The 17,797-nt window shown below is 37.8% G+C and overlaps 1 protein-coding gene across 6 annotated transcripts in view; it reads right to left on the reverse strand.

Annotated features, from left to right (window-relative positions):
• RBBP8 (RB binding protein 8, endonuclease) overlaps positions 1-17,797 on the reverse strand; it is a 133,165-nt gene that overhangs the window by 53,975 nt on the left and 61,393 nt on the right. For all 6 annotated transcript variants that reach the window (XM_064294648.1, XM_023543942.2, XM_010586820.3 and 3 more), the window contains one exon: positions 10,450-10,562. In XM_064294648.1, the coding sequence (XP_064150718.1) occupies positions 10,450-10,516 (67 nt within the window). In that variant the 5' untranslated portion in view covers positions 10,517-10,562. The remainder of the gene's footprint in view (positions 1-10,449; positions 10,563-17,797) is intronic.

A 17,797-nucleotide genomic window follows, 5' to 3' on the forward strand; every position in this document is an offset into this window, starting at 1 on the left:
AGAGTGTCCAAGGAGCGCCTGGTCAATTTGAACTGCTGACTTTTAGTTAGCAGCCACAGCACTTAATCATTATGTCACCAGGGTTTCCAGAAAAACATAAAGACTCAACAAATATGAAATCAACAACAATAAAAAAGATGAAAATACTTAAAGAAAAACAACTCAGCACAGAAAATTAAATGGAACAAAGAAACTGTGAGCAACATACAAAAAAGACATTAAAATGACAGCACAAAACTCATACCTACCAAAAATTATGCCAAATGTAAATGGACTAAATGCACCAATAAAGAGACAGAGAGTGGCAGAATGGATTAAAAAACACGAATTGTCTATATGCTGCCTTTAAGAGACACACCTTACACTTAAAGACACAAACAGACTAAAACTCAAAGGATGGGAAAAAATATACCAAGCAAACAACAATCAAAAAAGAGCAGGAGAGGCATTATTAATCTCTGAAAAAACAGATGTTAAAGTCAAATCCACCGCAAAGGACAAGAAGGACACTACATAATTATTGAAGGGTCAACATACCAGGAGGACATACCCATAATAAATATTTACGCACCCAATGACAGGGCTCCAAAATACATAAAACAAACTCTAACAGCAATGAAAAGAGAAACAGACAGCTCCACAATATTAGTAGGAGACTTCAATGCGCCACTTTTGGTAAAGGACAGAACATTCAGAAAGATGCTCAATAAAGACAAGGAAGATCTAAACGCCACAATTAACCAACTTGACCTCACAGACATACACAGAACACTCCACCCAACAGCAACCAAGTATACTTTCTTTTCCAGCGTACATGGAACATTCTCCAGAATAGACGACATATTAGGTCATAATGCAAGCGTTAACAGAATCCAAAGTACTGAAATACTACAAAGCATTTTTTCTGACCCTAAAGCCATAAAAAGTAGAAATCAATAACAGGAAAAGCAAGGAAAAAAAATCAAACACATGGAAACTGAACAACACCTTGCTCAGAAACTACTGGGTTATAGAAGAAATTAAGGACAGAATAAAGAAATTCACAGAATCAAATAAGAATGAAGACACACCCTTCCAGAACCTTTAGGACACAGCAAAAGCAGTGCTCAGAGGTTAATTTACAGCAATAAATGCAAACATCCAAATAGAAGAAAGGGCCCAAATCAAAGAACACTACAACTTGAACGAATAGAAAGAGAGCAGCAAAAGAAGCCCTTGAGCACCAGAAGAAAGCAAGTAATAAAAATTAGAGCAGACTTAAATGAAACAGAAAATAGAAAAACAACAGAAAGAATTAACAAGATAAACAGCTGGTTCTTTGAAAAGATCAACAAAATTGATAAACCATTGGCTAAATTGACAAAAGAAAAACAGGAGAGGAAGCAAATACCCAAATAAGATATGAGATGGGCAATATCACAACAGGCCCAACTGAAATTAAAAGAATCATATCAGATTACTATGAAAAATTGTTCTCTAACAAATTTGAAAACCTAGAAGAAATGGATGAATTTCTAGAAACATACTACCTACCTAAAATAACACAAACAGAGGTAGAACAACTAAATAAACCTATAACAAAAGAAGAGATTGAAAAGGTAATTAAAAAACTCCCAACCAAAAAAAACCCTGGCCCTGACAGCTTCACTGGAGATTTCTACCAAACTTTCAGAGAAGAGTTAACACCACTACTACTAAATGTATTTCAGAGCATAGAAAAGGATGGAATACTACCAAACTCATTCTATGAAGCCAGCGCAACCCTGACACCAAAACCTGGTAACCCGCCACTGCTGCTGAGTTGATTCTGACTCACAGCAGCCCTATAGGATTGAGCAGAACTGCCCCACAGAGTTTTCAAGGAGCACTTGGCAGATTCGAACTGCCCACCTCTTGGTTAGCAGCCACAGCACTTAATCACTACACCACCAGGGTTTCCCGAAACCCGGTAAAGGACACTACAGAAAAACAAAACTACAGACCAATGTCCATCATGAACACTGATGCAAAAATCCTCATCAAAATTCTAGCCAATACAATTCAATAACATATCAAAAAAATAATTCACCACGACCAAGTGGGATTCATACCAGGTATGCAGGGATGGTTCAACATCAGAAAAACAAGCAATGTAATCCACACATAAATAAAACAAAGGACAAGAACCACATGAACTTATCAATTGATGCAGTAAAGGCATTTGACAAAAGTTTAAAACTCATTCATGATAAAAACTCTTAGCAAAATAGGACTAGAAGGGAAATTCCCCCCCCCCCCCAAAAAAGAGGGCATTTATACAAAGCCAACAGCCAACATCACCTTAATGGAGAGAGTCTGAAAGCATTCCCTTGAGCATGGAAACCAGGCAAGGATGCTGTTTATCACCACTTTCGTTCAGCATTTTCCTAGCCAGAGTAATTAGGCTAGAAAAAGAAATAAAGGGCATCCAACTGGTGAAGAAGAAGTAAAAATATCTGTATTTGCACATAACTAACTCAAAATAGATCAAAGACCTAAACATAAAATCTGAAATGATAAAGATCATGGAAGAAAAAATAGGGATAACGTTAGGAACCCTAATACATGGCATGAATAGAAAACAAAACATTACTAACAATGCATAAACACCAGAAGAAAAACTAGGTAACTGGAAGCTCCTAAAAATCAAACACCTATGCTCATCAAAAGACTTCACCAAAAGAGTAAAAAGACAACCTACACAGTGGGGAAAATTCTTGGCTACGAGAAATCCGATCAGCATCTAACCTCTAAAATCTATAAGATACTGCAAAACCTCAGCAACAGACAGACAAATCACCCAATTAAGAAATGGCAAGGCTAGCATTAATCCAGAAAATACAAAATAATAAATGTCGAAGACGTTATACAGAGACTGGAACACTTACACAGTGCTGGTGGGAATGTAAACTGGTAAAACTGCTTTGGAAATCGATTTGGCACTTCCTTAAAAAGCTAGAAATAGAAATACCATAGGATCCAGTAATCCCACTCCTTGGAATATATCCTAGAGAAATAAGAGCCTTCACACAAATAGATATATGCACACCCATGTTCACTGCAGCACTGTTCACAGTAGCAAAAAGATGGAAACAACCCAGGTGCGCATCAATGAACAAATGGATACAGAAATTACGGTATATTCACACAATGGAATACTACGCAATGATATAGAACAACAATGAATCTGTGAAATATCTCACAATGTGAATGGATCTAGAAGGCATTATGCAGAGTGAAATTAGTCACAAAAGGACAAATATTGTATGAGACCACAATTATAAGAACTCAAGAAAAGGTTTAAATTCAGAAGTAAGCATTCTTTTATGGTTATTAGGGTGAGGGGGAGAGGGGCAGGGCTATTCACTAACTAGATAGGAGATAAGAATTATCTTAGGTGAAGGGAAGGACAACACAGGATACAGGGGAAGTCGGCACAACTGGAATAAACCAAAAGCTAAGAAGTTTCCTGAATATAACCAAACACTTCAAGGGACAGAGTAGCAGGGGCGGGGGTCTGGGGGCCATGGTTTCAGGGGACATGGAGGTCAATTGGCATAACAAAGTTTATGAAGAAAATGTTCTGCATCCCATTTTGGTGAGTGGCGTCTGGGGTCTTAAAAGTTAGCAAGCGGCCATCTAAGATGCATCAATTGGTCTCAACCCACCTGGAGCAAGAGAAAATGAAAAACACCAAAGACACAAGGAAAATACAAGCCCAAGAGACAGAAAGGGCCACATAAACCAGAGGCTCCATCAGCCTGAGACTAGAAGAACTAGATGGTACCCGGCTACCACTAATGACTGCCCTGACAGGGAATACAACAGAGAGTTCCTGACACAGCAGGAGAAAAGTGGGGTGCAGAATTCAAGCTGCAGTAAAAAAGCCCAGATTTCATGGTCTGACTGAGACTGGACGGACCCTGGAAAACATGGCCCCCAGATGCTCTGTTAGCCCAGGACTGAAACCATTCCAGGAGCCAAATCTTCAGACAAAGATTAGACTGGACTATATATAAGACATAAAATGATACTCGTGAAGTGAGTGCTTCTTAGCGCAAGTAGATACATGAGACTAAATGGGCAGCTTCTTTGAGAAGGCAAAAAGGGACAGGAGCTGGTTGAACGGACATGGGAAACCTGGGGTGGAAAGGAGGAGTCTGCTGTCACATTATAGGGAAAGCAACTAGGGTCACATAACAACGTGTGTATAAATTTTTGTATGCAAAGCTAACTGAAATGTAAACTTTCACTTAAAGCACAATAAAATAAATAAGTGTCTGGACTAACATAGGAGATGTAGAAATAGGGAGTGCGGCCAAGTAGAAGAGCTGTTACACAGGCAGAGGCAGTAGTAGTTGGCAACTCATCCTAGGTAGAGGTAAGAGAAGTCAAAGATGACTTTGGATTTCTGATTAAGAAGGTTTACTTGATTCTCTCTCTTCAAATCCAAATGGAATGACAAAAGAACTCTAAAAATAAGTCCACTGCAAGACTGAAAAGCCAGGAAGGGTACCAACAAGCAAATCAGAATTATGAAAAATTCCTGAATAGTTTAAAAATAGATAGGCTCAGACTGATGATAAAATCCAACAAAGAAAGGGCCTTAAGGAAAATTAAATTCTGCCAGGAAACCTCACATTAACCCCAATATCAGAGACAGCAGGGCCCGAAAAATTGCTGAATGTATAAAGAAAGGATGGCTAAAAACATGAGGACAGATCTTAGGCTAACGCCATGTGGACAAATCTCTAAAGTGGAAATTCTGACACAGGAGATTCCATGAAGGCAACTAGGTCAGCGCTACCAAAAAACTTGCTGCAACCACTGGAGAAGATACCCCTACACTGAGAAGATAAATTATCCATAAACCCTATAGGGAAGCTCTCTGGTGAAATGTTCTCCCCTTGCCCCCTCTGGCCACTGAAGTAGGGCTCTTGTAAACCTGAAACTGCGTTCATTATCAGCAAACTAGGGATGATGGGCTGAGCTGATAAACTAAGACTGCACTTAACAAAAGCAACCAATTTAAAAACTCATCTACAATTACAGACAATATTCAACAAACACTTGAAAAAAATTAAAAACATTTAAAAGTTAAACTGAATAATTAACCCCTGGATAAATAGTTTTAATATAGGAAACAAAAGATATCTTTTATTAAGTACAACTGACATCTTGAGAAAGGTTTCAAAGGCTGATGGAGCTATTACAAAAAAAAAACCAAAAAACAAGCAACAGGCTACCATGAAAAAGAAACAAAGATCATAAATATTAAAAATTTAATAGGACGAAAGCAGGAAAAATGTGATTGAAGACAGAATTAATACCTACCTGAGTAATTCTTCCAGAATTCAGCACTAAAGAACAAAGCTACAAAGTGTAAAAGAAATGCATCTAACATCTGTCTAATACGAGTTCCAGAAGAAAAAACAGACAATATATAGAGGAGGAAATACTCAAAAAAATAACAAAAAAATCTCCCTTGGGCTAAGCAAACACTTGAAGGTAGAAGAGCAGATTACATACTCTAACAGTGTTCTTACCACCAGACAATTAGATCCTGCATAAAAATAAAAACATAATTTTTGCTAAACTGCTAACCTCTATTCAACTGCTAAGCTCACAGGAAGAAGTATCCAAGGGAGTTCTACACCACCACCAATCATCAACAAAAACTGTGAGCAGCGTAAGTAAGCAGATGTTGGTATCAGCACTGCAGTAAGGTGAAAGGTCTGAACCTGGGATCTCTAGGGTAAGCCAGAACCCCTAAAATGATCCTAATTCACTTACCATGACAGTCGGCAAAAGCCACTCATATACATATCCCTAAATATTTCAGATAATAAAATTATCTGATGCAGTAATGAAAAATTTAAATATTTAAAAGACGGAATCCCAAAATAAATGTACAAGTGATTACAAAAAAATGAGTTTTTTAAGCAGGCAAAATTACGACAATTTAGCATCATAAAGAATAATGAAAATAACTGATTGAAACACAGTGAATACATAAAAATCCATCTGTCCATGACACTCACAAAAGAGAAAGCCTTACTCTCACCAAAACCAAAATGAAACAAAATACAAACAAAACCTCATTTGCCACAATGCAGGTGACTATTATACCAAGAACTTATTCGGAAAATGAGCAATAGAAAGGAAAAAAATAAGATGTACCATGCCTTTTTAGTAGAAACTACACTGCAGGATAACCAAAAGCCTCAGGAAATGAGGTTGAATTCTTGTTTACAGGATGTCAGCTGTTAAGTGTAGAAAGAATAAAAGAATTAGAAAATTATCATTTTGCAATCTCTAATTGATTCAGATGAGGATCACCAATGGCTCTGAAACCATTAAAGATCAAGGAAGAATTGCATATTTCCAAGGTTTCACAGTATCACATACCTCTTCCCCCACTCAGGTTACTTGTGGTGTGTGGGGAAAAACGTAACTCTATAACAGAGAAATGTGGCTGCCATCTTAATCCAGGAATCAAGCTCAGAATCCTTAAGATTGGAACAATCAGACAGTATCTGACTATTGACGAAGCAACATGAAGTAGAATCACCTATGAAGTATTCTTGCAACAATAATGTTTAATTTGAACCTAAGTAAGCCTTCAGATCCAAGTTCTACTTTACAAAAAAAATAAAGGAACAAGATAAAGAAAACAATGAGAAAAATCCAGAAGGTGCCATATTCCTTAAGAAAAATGGCCCTACTTCTTCAACTAGTTAATGTTATAAAAGAAAAAAACGTGGGGGAGAGAAGTAGGGGAAGAAGCTCTTCTAGATTAAAAAAAGACAAAGCAATCAAATGCAATGTGTGGTCTGTAATTGGACCAAGTTTGAACAAAACTGTTGAAAAAGACTTTTAAGGACAATTTTGGATTGTATATGGACTGGCTATTAGAGAATACCAGCAAATTATGGGCAATTTTCAATAGGTATGGTAATGGCATGCTTAAAAAGAAAAAAACTTAGGTAGTAATTATTCAAGTAATTAGAGGAGAAATGTATATAACTTACATTAAAATATTTCAGTTTGGAAAAAAGTTGAAACACATATAGTATTAGAAAATAAAAAAATAGGCAGACTGGAAAAGTACCAAATAGAATTTCCAGAAATAAAAAATTATGGTTATTGACATTAAGTTAACAGAGCGTTAACAGAAACTGCTGAAGAAATAATTAGTATACTAAACAAAAAAAAAAACGAAGTAGTGTTTTGCAATTTCTGTAAATCGTCAGGCAAAAACAGAGCAACTAGATAGAAACACCAAAAATGTCCAAGCAACATGAAGCCCTTAATACTTTTATCCTTATAATAATTTTATATAGAATTTGGTCTTGATAATTTTTCTGTTGCTCATTTTTATGTGAAATTGGGTTTCTAGAACTTCTGAGTAATCACACTACTGGTATTATCATTGTTGTTGCTGGGTGTCATCAAGTTGACTCTGACTCATAGCGACCCCATGTGACAGAGTAGAACGGTCTCATAGGGTTTTCTTGACTGTAATCTTTACCGAAGCAGGTCGCCAGGTCTTTCTCCCTAGGAATGGGTGGGTGGGTTCAAACTGCCAACCTATCGGTTAGCAACTGTGCCCCCAGGGCTCTGTGGGAAGAAGATGAGGCAGTCTGCTTCTCTGAAGATTTACAGCCTTAGAAACCCTATGGGGGAAGTTCTATTCTGTCCTACAGGGTTGCTATGAGTCGGAACTGACTTGATGGTAATGTGTTTGGTAATATACAAAAGGCTCTTAATTAAAAAATACGAAGGGCAAATAGGGCAATTGAAAAAAAGGGCAAACAACACAAGCCATTCACTCAAGAAGAAATGCAAACTCGAAGATCATGGAAACTCTTATCACAGTAGTCTCATACAATATTTGTCCTTTTGTCACTGACTTATTTCTCTGTGTAAGTCTGTCACAAAACAACAAACATTAACAGACCACTATTATAAGAACTCAGGAAAAGGTTTACACAGAAAAAAGCATTCTTTGATAGTTATGAGGATAGGGAGGGAGTAGGAGGGGAAATCACTAACTAGATAGTAGACAGGCGTCAACTTCAGTGAAGGGAAGGACAACATACAATATAAGGGAAGTTAGCACAACTGGAGCAAAGCAAAAGCACAGAAGTTTCCTAGACATAACTAAATACTTTGAGGGGCCAAGTAGCTGGGTCTGGGGCCTGGGGACCATAGTTTCAGGGGACATCTAGGTCAACCGGCATAGCATAGTTCATAAAGAAAATGTTCTACATCCCACTTTGGTGAGTAGCATCTGGGGTCTTAAAAGCTTATGAGTGGCCATCTAAGATACATCTATTGATCTCATCCTTTCTGGAGCAAAGGAGAATGAAGAAAACCAAAGACAAAAGGAAAATCTTAACTCAAAGGACTAAAGGACCACATGATCCAGAAACTCCACCAGCCTAAGGCCAGAAGAACTAGATGGTGCCCAACTACCACCAACGATTGCTCTCACAGGGATCACAACAGACAGTCCAAGACAGAGCGGGAGAAAAATATAGAACAGAATTCACAAAAAAAAGACCAGACTTATCGGTCTGACAGAGGTTGGAGCAACCTCTGAAAGTATGGCCCCTGGACATTCTGCTAATCCAGAACTGAAACCATTACCGAAGCCCACTTTCCAGACAAACATTAGATAGGCCTATAAAACAAAAAATAACACATGTGAGGAACATGCTTCTTTGTTCAATCAAATATATGAGACCCAAACGGGCAATTCCTGTCCAAAAGCAAGATGAGAAGGAAGGGACAGGAACTGGGTGAATGTCCAAAGGGAACCTGGGGTGGAAAGGGGAGTGTACTGTCACACTGTGGGGATTCCAACCAATGTCACAGAACAGTATGTGTATAAATTTTTGAATGATAAATTAACTTGAGCTGTAAATTTTTAACTAAAGCATAAAAAAAGGGTACCAGAAAAAAAAAATAATATGAAAAAGTAATAAGGAGATTGTAAATTTTAAAAAGGTATCATTCTTCACTCACTAAATTGGATATTATCAATTAATACACTATGCACAAAGCTGAAGAGGCTGTAGGGAAACAAGCATTCTCAAGCACTCAAATAAACAAAAAAACTAAGCTGTCCATCAAAACGGGAAAAGTTAAATAAACTATACTAAGGTGTATAATGCAGCCATTAAAAAGAGCACCGTCCTAATTCTTAACACCTAGTGAAAGATTTTTGCTTGTTTGGAGTTTTCAGCTATTTTTAAGACAGTTTAAGTTGCTAGAAATTTATTACATATGCAGACATTTTTTTTTTTTTTTTTTAGACATTACTGTAGATTATTTCTAGTACTAATGATAACATGATTGTAAATCTCGACTGTATTTATTGGGATGTGGCAATTTTCTACTCATTGGTAATATATTTATATTCCTAAATTTACACATGTATACATGGAAAAAAAAAAAAAAAACATTTTTTTTTTGTTGTTGTTTTTTGTTTATACATGGACACATACACACCATAAACGCTATAGTCCTAAATATGTTAACATGTAAAGACTCCTAAGACAGAGTCTAAAGGCAAAAGCAAGCGTCAGAATAGGAAGTATTGCACGATCCCATCAAAATTTAAAAGTGAAGAGAAAGGAGGTAGGGAAGGAGACACAGACAGACAAAAAGATAGACAAAACTGTAACTGGAATGATACATATCAGGCTGTTAATAGTAGTTACCTTTGGGAGCAGAATAAAACTATATTCTATCTATTTTTAAAATAAAAAAAAAATGATAGAATATAGTTTTTCTTGCTTGAGTAACCAGAATGACAGCTTAATAGAGAAAAAAAAAAAAGTCAGAAGACAGAATTAATTTGGAAAAGATCTTAACTACACTTGGACGTGCTTATTTTGGGTTGCTTATGCGGAATCCAGGTAAAGGTCACCAAGACACATGAATAATTAGATGAAGAAGGTGAAGGGGAGAAAGCGAAGCAGAACGTAAGAAAACCCTACAGTGAATGAAGGATAAGAATAAACTTAAAATAGTATAAATCTTTGTAGAACACTATAATTAAATTATCTGCTGTGTATTTAACTTTACTGGGTTTAGGTAATAAACTTACATGCAATAAAGATAAAACCAAAGAAGTCAATATGGACATATCCAAAGGAAATTTATTTGCTTCTTGTTTCCTAACTGTGAGACCAGCTTTAAGGCCGATGTCGACAGTATCTGCATAACCTTTTTTTTATCTTTGTTTCTTACTAAAATGAGCATGAGATTAAATCCACAAAAAGGAAAAAAGGACATAAGAGCTTTTACCGAAATGACAAAAAATATGTTAACAATCCACTTGACTGCAACCAATTTACTAAAAGGTTTTAACAAAAGGACATTATGCTTTAAAGACTTAATAAATGAAGACAGGAAACTCACTAAGCTCTGTGATAAGTTTAAGATTCTGCTGCCGGATATTTTCAAACTCTTGCTGTTTTTTCCGCATATGTTCTTCAGTTACTGCACATCGATCACATAATCCTGCTCTTAACCTATGAAACAAAAACAAAATATTTTTTCATCTACTAAAAGATACCTCCTTGAGGGAAACAAGAAGGGTATGTATACAGAGGGTAGGAAAAGGGAGGGAAAAAACTACGTGAAGTCAAGACAAATTTTAAAATACCAATGTAAGCATTTTTTGCATAGAGATCTTAAGGTAAATATCAAAATAATATGCAGAATTGAAAGTGACCGATTATGAAGAAAGAGGGAATTGGTGAGAAGAATAGTAGATACGGTCTTCTTAACCTTGAAAAAAACTATTTAGATCTTTAAGCTGTGAGCTTTGCAACTTTGATTAAACAAAAAATGATCAAAGGATATAGGGATGCTTAATCAATAGAAAAGATTAACCCCTCCCCCGCCATGCTTTGCTTTTAATTCTAGTTTAAATAATCTCGTGGCTAAGAGAAGAGTTAAACCAGTGTTAGAATTCTTGCCTTCCCTGTGGGGGTCCCAGGTTCAATTCTTGGCCAATACACCTTGAGCACAACCACCATGGGCTTGCTGGTGAAGGTTTGCATGTTGTTATGGTGCTGAACAGGTTTCAGTGGAACTTCCAAACTAAGACATACTAGGAAGAAAGGCATGGCAAGCTACTTCTAAAAATGAGCCAGTGAAAATAGTATGGATCACAACAGTCAGACCTCATTGTGTATGTATGGTAGGCGTAAGTTGGGGGCTGACTTAACGGTAGTAACAAAAAATGACTCTGCTTCACTCCTAGTGCCATCTATTGGTGATAGGTAGAGCCTGAATTGTAGCTTTGTTAAAATCCATCAAAATTTATTAACGTGAGGTTTACAACTAGAAGAATATGTGGTAAAAAAAAAAAAAACAACTCTTCAGAAAATTCTGATGGTCACACACATGCAAGGGCCAAGGGATTAAATTAACCTTCAAAGTACTTTTATAATTTTAAAATTAATGACTATGGGAAACAGTGAACAAGTGAGCAGTTAACAAGGGGCAAGTGAAAAATCAGAAGTAATTTGGGAGGAGGACTGTTATAAGCAAGTATAAGGACTGAGAATGAAAGTAAGTTCTTTTAGACATTTCAGGAAACAAAAAATTCAAATAAAAATTTTTCATCAACTGGCTAGAGAAGGTAAACAGTAAGGACTTATCCAAGAAAGTGTCAATCCTAAACATCACTGATCAATACACATATGTTCACTCAAACCAAGAGCAGTAAATTCAAACGACATCAGAGGCTCAGCCAGGTAATGAGTGAAACAAGCAGTGAAGCAGGAAATGGATAAAAATAAGACACAGCTTGAGGAGAAATGCTTGTGCATTTTCTACATGCAAGAGAGTCATAATAAAGAAATAAACCTGAAACAGAAAGAAGACTAGAGTGGAGATCGTCAACCCTCAAGATACTGCAACAGATTCCTGTTAGACAGAAAGAAGCCTGTTTAAACCCTATGGGGCAGTTCTGCTCTGTCCTATAGGGTTGTTACGAGTCAGAATTGACTTGATGATGGTGGGTTATGGTTATGACTGCTACTTAAAAGAGCCCCACCCAAAATGGTGTAGGTACTACTTTGAAGCAAATCCCATATAGGAAGGAGGGAAGTGAGTGAGGGTAGAGATAAACAAGACTAGACACAAGTGGGTACCTGATGAAGCTGAGTGATGGGTACATGGAGTTCATTGTACATTTTACATTTGGGTATGTTAAACATTTTCCATGATAAGAAGTAAAATACATTAAATTGGAACACAATGGAGCTGTAAAAAATGAATTAGATCTATATATGCTTATGTACAATTTAAAAAAGGTGCAGAAAAAGTTATTAAAAAAAAAAAGGAGCCTGTTTAGAGAGAAAATGATGAGGAAATAGCAGGCTGGGACAGTTGGGTAAGCGATTTGCCCAGAAGAATTCCAGAGGTAGTCTAGTGTCAGAGCTATCAAATACAACAGAGAGCAGGAGTGAGAAGCAGCTGAAGTCTCTTGATTCCATCAGCTAGCTCCCATGTCGTCTACCTTATTCTGGAGGAAAAAAATAGTGCCACAGGCAGAATGGCTGCATGAGGACCTCAGCCAATCTTCTCAATAAGCAGTGATAAAACTGAACAAAACAGTAAAAACAATCATTTAAAGTCTCTAGAAATTCAGCAATGGCCATACGACAGTTGAAAAGCACTTATTCAAGAAAATCCACTGAATCTTGCTAAGAACAGTGGAAGTCTACAGTATTTTTGCAACTCAGTGTTGGAAAAAGTCTATGCTAGGTTGGCAGTGCAGCCTGTGAGGACCGACAGCTCCTAGCCCCTCCCGTGGCTCTGGCTCCATGCTGCAGAGAGTATGCCCAGGATGGGTATGGCAAACTGTGTGAGCTGAGGGCTCAATGGCCCCACCTCAGAGGGCTATTTGGAGCAGAGGGCGGAACAATTCATGCCCAAAGTGTTGTCAAAAACAATAGTGATCATGGTGGAGAGCAATCAGGGAAGGTTAAGTATTTCCAAAGAAGTCTAAGTCTCCAAGTGATACTAGTATAGGCAAATAAAATAGCAAACTAACCAGAAATTTATTAGAGAGATCTGGGGAAAGAGATGCCTCAAAAGGGACCTACTGAGATCATACTCATCTCTGCCAGTCTAGAAGGCTGTATGCATGTGCAAGGTTGTATCCACTAAGAAGGAACTAGGGAGTACTTGCAAACTACTACTCCCTTGCTGAACATGTGGCAGGCTTGTAAATTCCTTGAACTTTGAAAAAAAAGTCTCTGAGCCACATACAGATTCAACAGCAGGGAAGGGTGATCTGCACACAAGAAAAAAAAAAAAAAAAATGCAGACTACAGAAACTCTTTGAGGGGGTCCAGATGTTGGACTTCAAATCAGCTATTATAAATACAATATGTTCAAAGAACTGAAGGAAACTATGTTTAAATGACTCATAAAGAAATAGAAATTGTAAGAAAGAACCAAATGGAAATTCTGGAGCTGAAAACTATAATAACTAAAATAAAAAATTCACTAGAGGGGCTCCACAGTAGATGTGAGCTGCCAAAAAAAAAAAAAATCAGTGAACTTGAAGGTATATCAATACAAAGACTAAAAAAAAAAAAATAAAGGATGAAGAAAAACAAAGACTTAGAGACCTGTGGGGCACCATTAAGCATACCAACATACATGTAATGGGAACAGCAGGAGAGCAGGGAGACAAAGAAGCAGAAAAAAACATTTGAAGAATAGCTGAAATTTTCCCAAATTTGATTAAGTGTTAATCTACACATCCATGAAGCTCAACTCCAAATAGGATAAACACAAAGAGCTCCACACCTAGACACATTAGAGTCAAAATGCTGAAAGCCAAAAACAAAATCTTGAAAGTAACAAGAGAAAAACAACTTGTGCAAGGAACCCCAAACAGCTGGCTTCTCATCAGAAACAATGAAGGCCAGACAGCAGTAGGATGAGAGTCAAAATGCTGAAGGGGGAAAAAAAAAGCTTTTGAGCATCCCTAGCAAAATCTAAGAGATGATGCCATTAAACAAAAAAATGCGCACACACTCATATGTATATATCAAGCAGTGATCAACAAACAAAAAGTTCTTGGATATTAAACATGTGACTATAAAAATAACTTCAATAGTAGATGTCTTAGTCATCTAGTGGTGCTATAATAGAGATACCACCATAGTGGTACAGCTTTAACAAAGAGAAATTTATTCTCTCACTGTCTAGTAGGCTACAAGTCCAAATTAAGGTCATCAGCTCCAGAGGAAGGCTTTCTCTCTCTGTTGGCTCTGGAGGAAGGTCCTTGTCATCAACGTTCCCTTGGTCTGGGAGCAACTTAGCACAGGAACTTCAGGTCCAAAGGACATGCTCTGCTTCTGGTGCTACTTTCCTGGTGGTACAAGGTCCCCATATCTCTCTGCTCACTTCTCTCTTTTATATCTCAAAAGAGATTGGCTTAAGACACTAATCTTGTAGATCTCATCAATATAAAAAGCTGCTGCTAATCCATCTTATTACATCATAGTGATAGGATTTATAACACATAGGGAAATCACATCAGATGATAAAATGGTAGACAATCGTAGAATCATACAAGAGAATTATGACCTAACCAAGTTGACAAGATATTTTGGGGGGACACAACTCAATCCATGTCAGTAGGTTTGAAGAATAAAATAGAAGAAATCTCCCAGAACATGGAACAAAAACCAAGTAACAGTAAATAAGCAAAAAGATGACAGAGGATCAGTTCATAACGTCCAATATCTGACTAAGGAGAACTCTAGAACAGAAATAATTGAAGAAAATAATAAAAAAAAATTTGCCAGATAGATGAAAAGAGGGGGACAGAAGCTGGCAGAATGGACACAGGGAATACAGGATGGAGAGAAGGAGTGTGCTGTCTCATTCAGGGGGGGGAGCAGCTGGGAGTGCACAGTGGGACATGTATGGCTTTTTGTATGAGAGACTGACTTGATTTGTAAACTTTCACCCAAAGCACAACAAATAAATTTTTAAAAATTTATGTAAAAAAAAAATTTTTGCCAGAGCACAAGGGATACTAATGTTCAGGTTAATAAACTGAGTATCTAGCCCAATGAAGGAAACACACATACACACACTCACACAGAAAAATCATTATAAAATTTCAGAACACCAAGGATAAAAAGACCTTAAATTCCTGAAAGAAAAAAAATCTGTTATCTACAAAGGAATGAAAATAAGAATGATATCAGAGTTCTTATCAGCAATGGATGCTAACAGTCAATGGAGCAATGCCATCAAAGTTTTGAGGGAAAATTATTTTGAACCTAGAATTTTACATCTAGTCAAAATAGCAACTAAGTGCAAAAAAAAAAAAAAACACTTTCAGACATGCAAGGATTCCTTGAAAATTTATTTCCTGTGCATTCTTTTTTCAGAAGTTACTTGAGTATGAACTATAACAGAATGCGCAGGAAAAATTAATAAAAAGGAATAATAGGCTCATATTTTATCAGCTACGTTCAATGGTGTATCTCCAAGGTCTAAGCAATGCCTGGCACAAAGTAGGTGCTCTATAAATATTTGTTGACTGTCTTAACGTGAGTTAAAAGAAATGATTGAATTAATGCAAGTAACTAATGAAAAGAAATTCCAGAATGATAGCTGTACACTAAAAAGTGGTCCAGGAGACAGCCCAAAATGGCAACTTAGTCAGATACACTGTGCCTTCCCCTTCCACCAAAGACCCAAGAAACCACGTGAAACAGATACAGATGACAATCCTGGAACCCTGAGCATCAAAAGGAAGGATGAAGAATCAGACTGAACACTGACTGGAAGGAGGAACTGAATGAAAACAGTGAACGAGGAAGAGTTACAGATCAGATATGCCCTGCCAGCTGGCCCGGTGCAGCATGGCCATCTTGAGAAAAAGTGAGCAGCGATCCCAGGTGAGGAGCACCGGAAGGCAACTTCATAGATTCCCAATTGAAGACAGAGAAACTGTGTAGACAAACACGGATTGAAGGTCAGCAGGAAATGAACTGGATCTAAGAAGGGAAAGTACAGGAAGGCAGGTGAGAGCTCCAAGAATCCTGGCAACCACAGAACAGAGAAGCCAGGAACCAGAGACAGGACCACTCACCAGTAGCAGTCCCTAACCATCAGGGTGGATGGCGCACATGCAGTAGTAGGTCCACAGGCTCTCAGCAGGAGGTCCTCCACTGGACTAGACTCTGGGCAGCACCCCCCACTCCCAGCATTTGGTTGGGTCCAGGTCCTGATTGTTGGCTGCAGCCTATGGAGAGTACCCCAACACCCACACCTGGTAATCAGAGGAGCATGTTCTCCCTAACCTCCGCCCTCTTGAGTTTGAGTCCCCCCGAATCCTTCTGCCCCGCCTGCCTGGGGACCAAAGTATGGCTGTCACCCTAAGATACTCTTTTAATCTGGAACTAAAGCGACTGCCAGAGGTCACCTTTCAGCCAAAAAATAGAGTGAAATAAACAGTAACACCAGGAGGAATGTAGGTGTTCCTTTAAACAATCAACTATATAAGACCAAACGGCTGACATTTACACAAAAGCAAAGATGAGACAGCAAGGAGGCGCAGGGAAACTGGATAGAGGGAAATGGGGCAGGTGGAGTGGAAATGTTAGCAGTGCTAACAAACTATGGGGGATTGTAACCGACGCCACAAAACAATTTGTGTTATGAATGAGAATCTAATTTGCTGTTTAAACTTTCACCTAAAACACAATAAAAAAAAAAAAAGTAACTGGACCAAGTTAGTACAGAAAGTTTTTCAGCTCCCACAAGTATGTCTTCAAGAAAAAGAACAGAAAAGATCATAAGAAATACATAGAATAACTAAGGCGTTGTTGTTGTTAGGTGCCATCCAATTGGTTTCGACTCATAGCAAACCTATGTACAACAGAACGAAACACTGCCCAGTCAATCATTGTTATGCCTGAGCCCACTGTTGCACCCACTGTGTCAATCCCATTTCACTGAGGGTCTTTCTCTTTTCTGCTAACCTGGTGCTTTACCAAGCATGATGTCCTTCTCCAGGGACTGATCCCTTCTGACAACATGTCCAGAGTACATAACATGCAGTCTCGTTATCCTTGCTTCTAAGCAGCATTCTGGCTGTACTTCTTCCAAGGCAGATTTGTTCGTTACTTTGGCAGTCCATGGTATATTCAATATTCTTTGCCAATAACACAATTCACAGGCATCAATTCTTCTTTGGTCTTCCTTATTCACTGTCCAGCTTTTGCATGCATATGATGCAACTGAAAATACCATGGCTTGGGTCATGCACATCTTAGTCTTCAAGGTGACATTTTTACTTTTCAACACTTTAAAGAGGTCCTTTGCAGTGGATTTCCCCAATGCAATGTATCTTTTGATTTCCTGAGTGCAGCTTCCATGGGTGTTGACTGTGGATCCAAGTAAAATGAAATCCTTGACAACTTCAATCTTTCTTTCGTTTATCATGATGTTGCTTATTGGTCCAGATGTGAGGATTTTTGTTTTCTTTATGTTGAGGTGTAATCTGTACTGAAGGCTTTGGTCTTTGATCTTCATCAGTAAGTGCTTCAAGTCCTCTTCACTTCCAGCAAGCAAGGTTGTGTCATCTGCATAACGCAGGTTGTTAATGAGTCTTCCTCCAATCCTGATGCCCTGTTCTTCTTCATATAGTCCAGCTTCTTGGATTATTTGCTCAGCATACAGATTAAGTATGGTGAAAGGATACAACCCTGATGTA

This window comes from Loxodonta africana, chromosome 11, assembly GCF_030014295.1.
Source record: "Loxodonta africana isolate mLoxAfr1 chromosome 11, mLoxAfr1.hap2, whole genome shotgun sequence".
Lineage (NCBI taxonomy): Eukaryota > Metazoa > Chordata > Mammalia > Proboscidea > Elephantidae > Loxodonta > Loxodonta africana.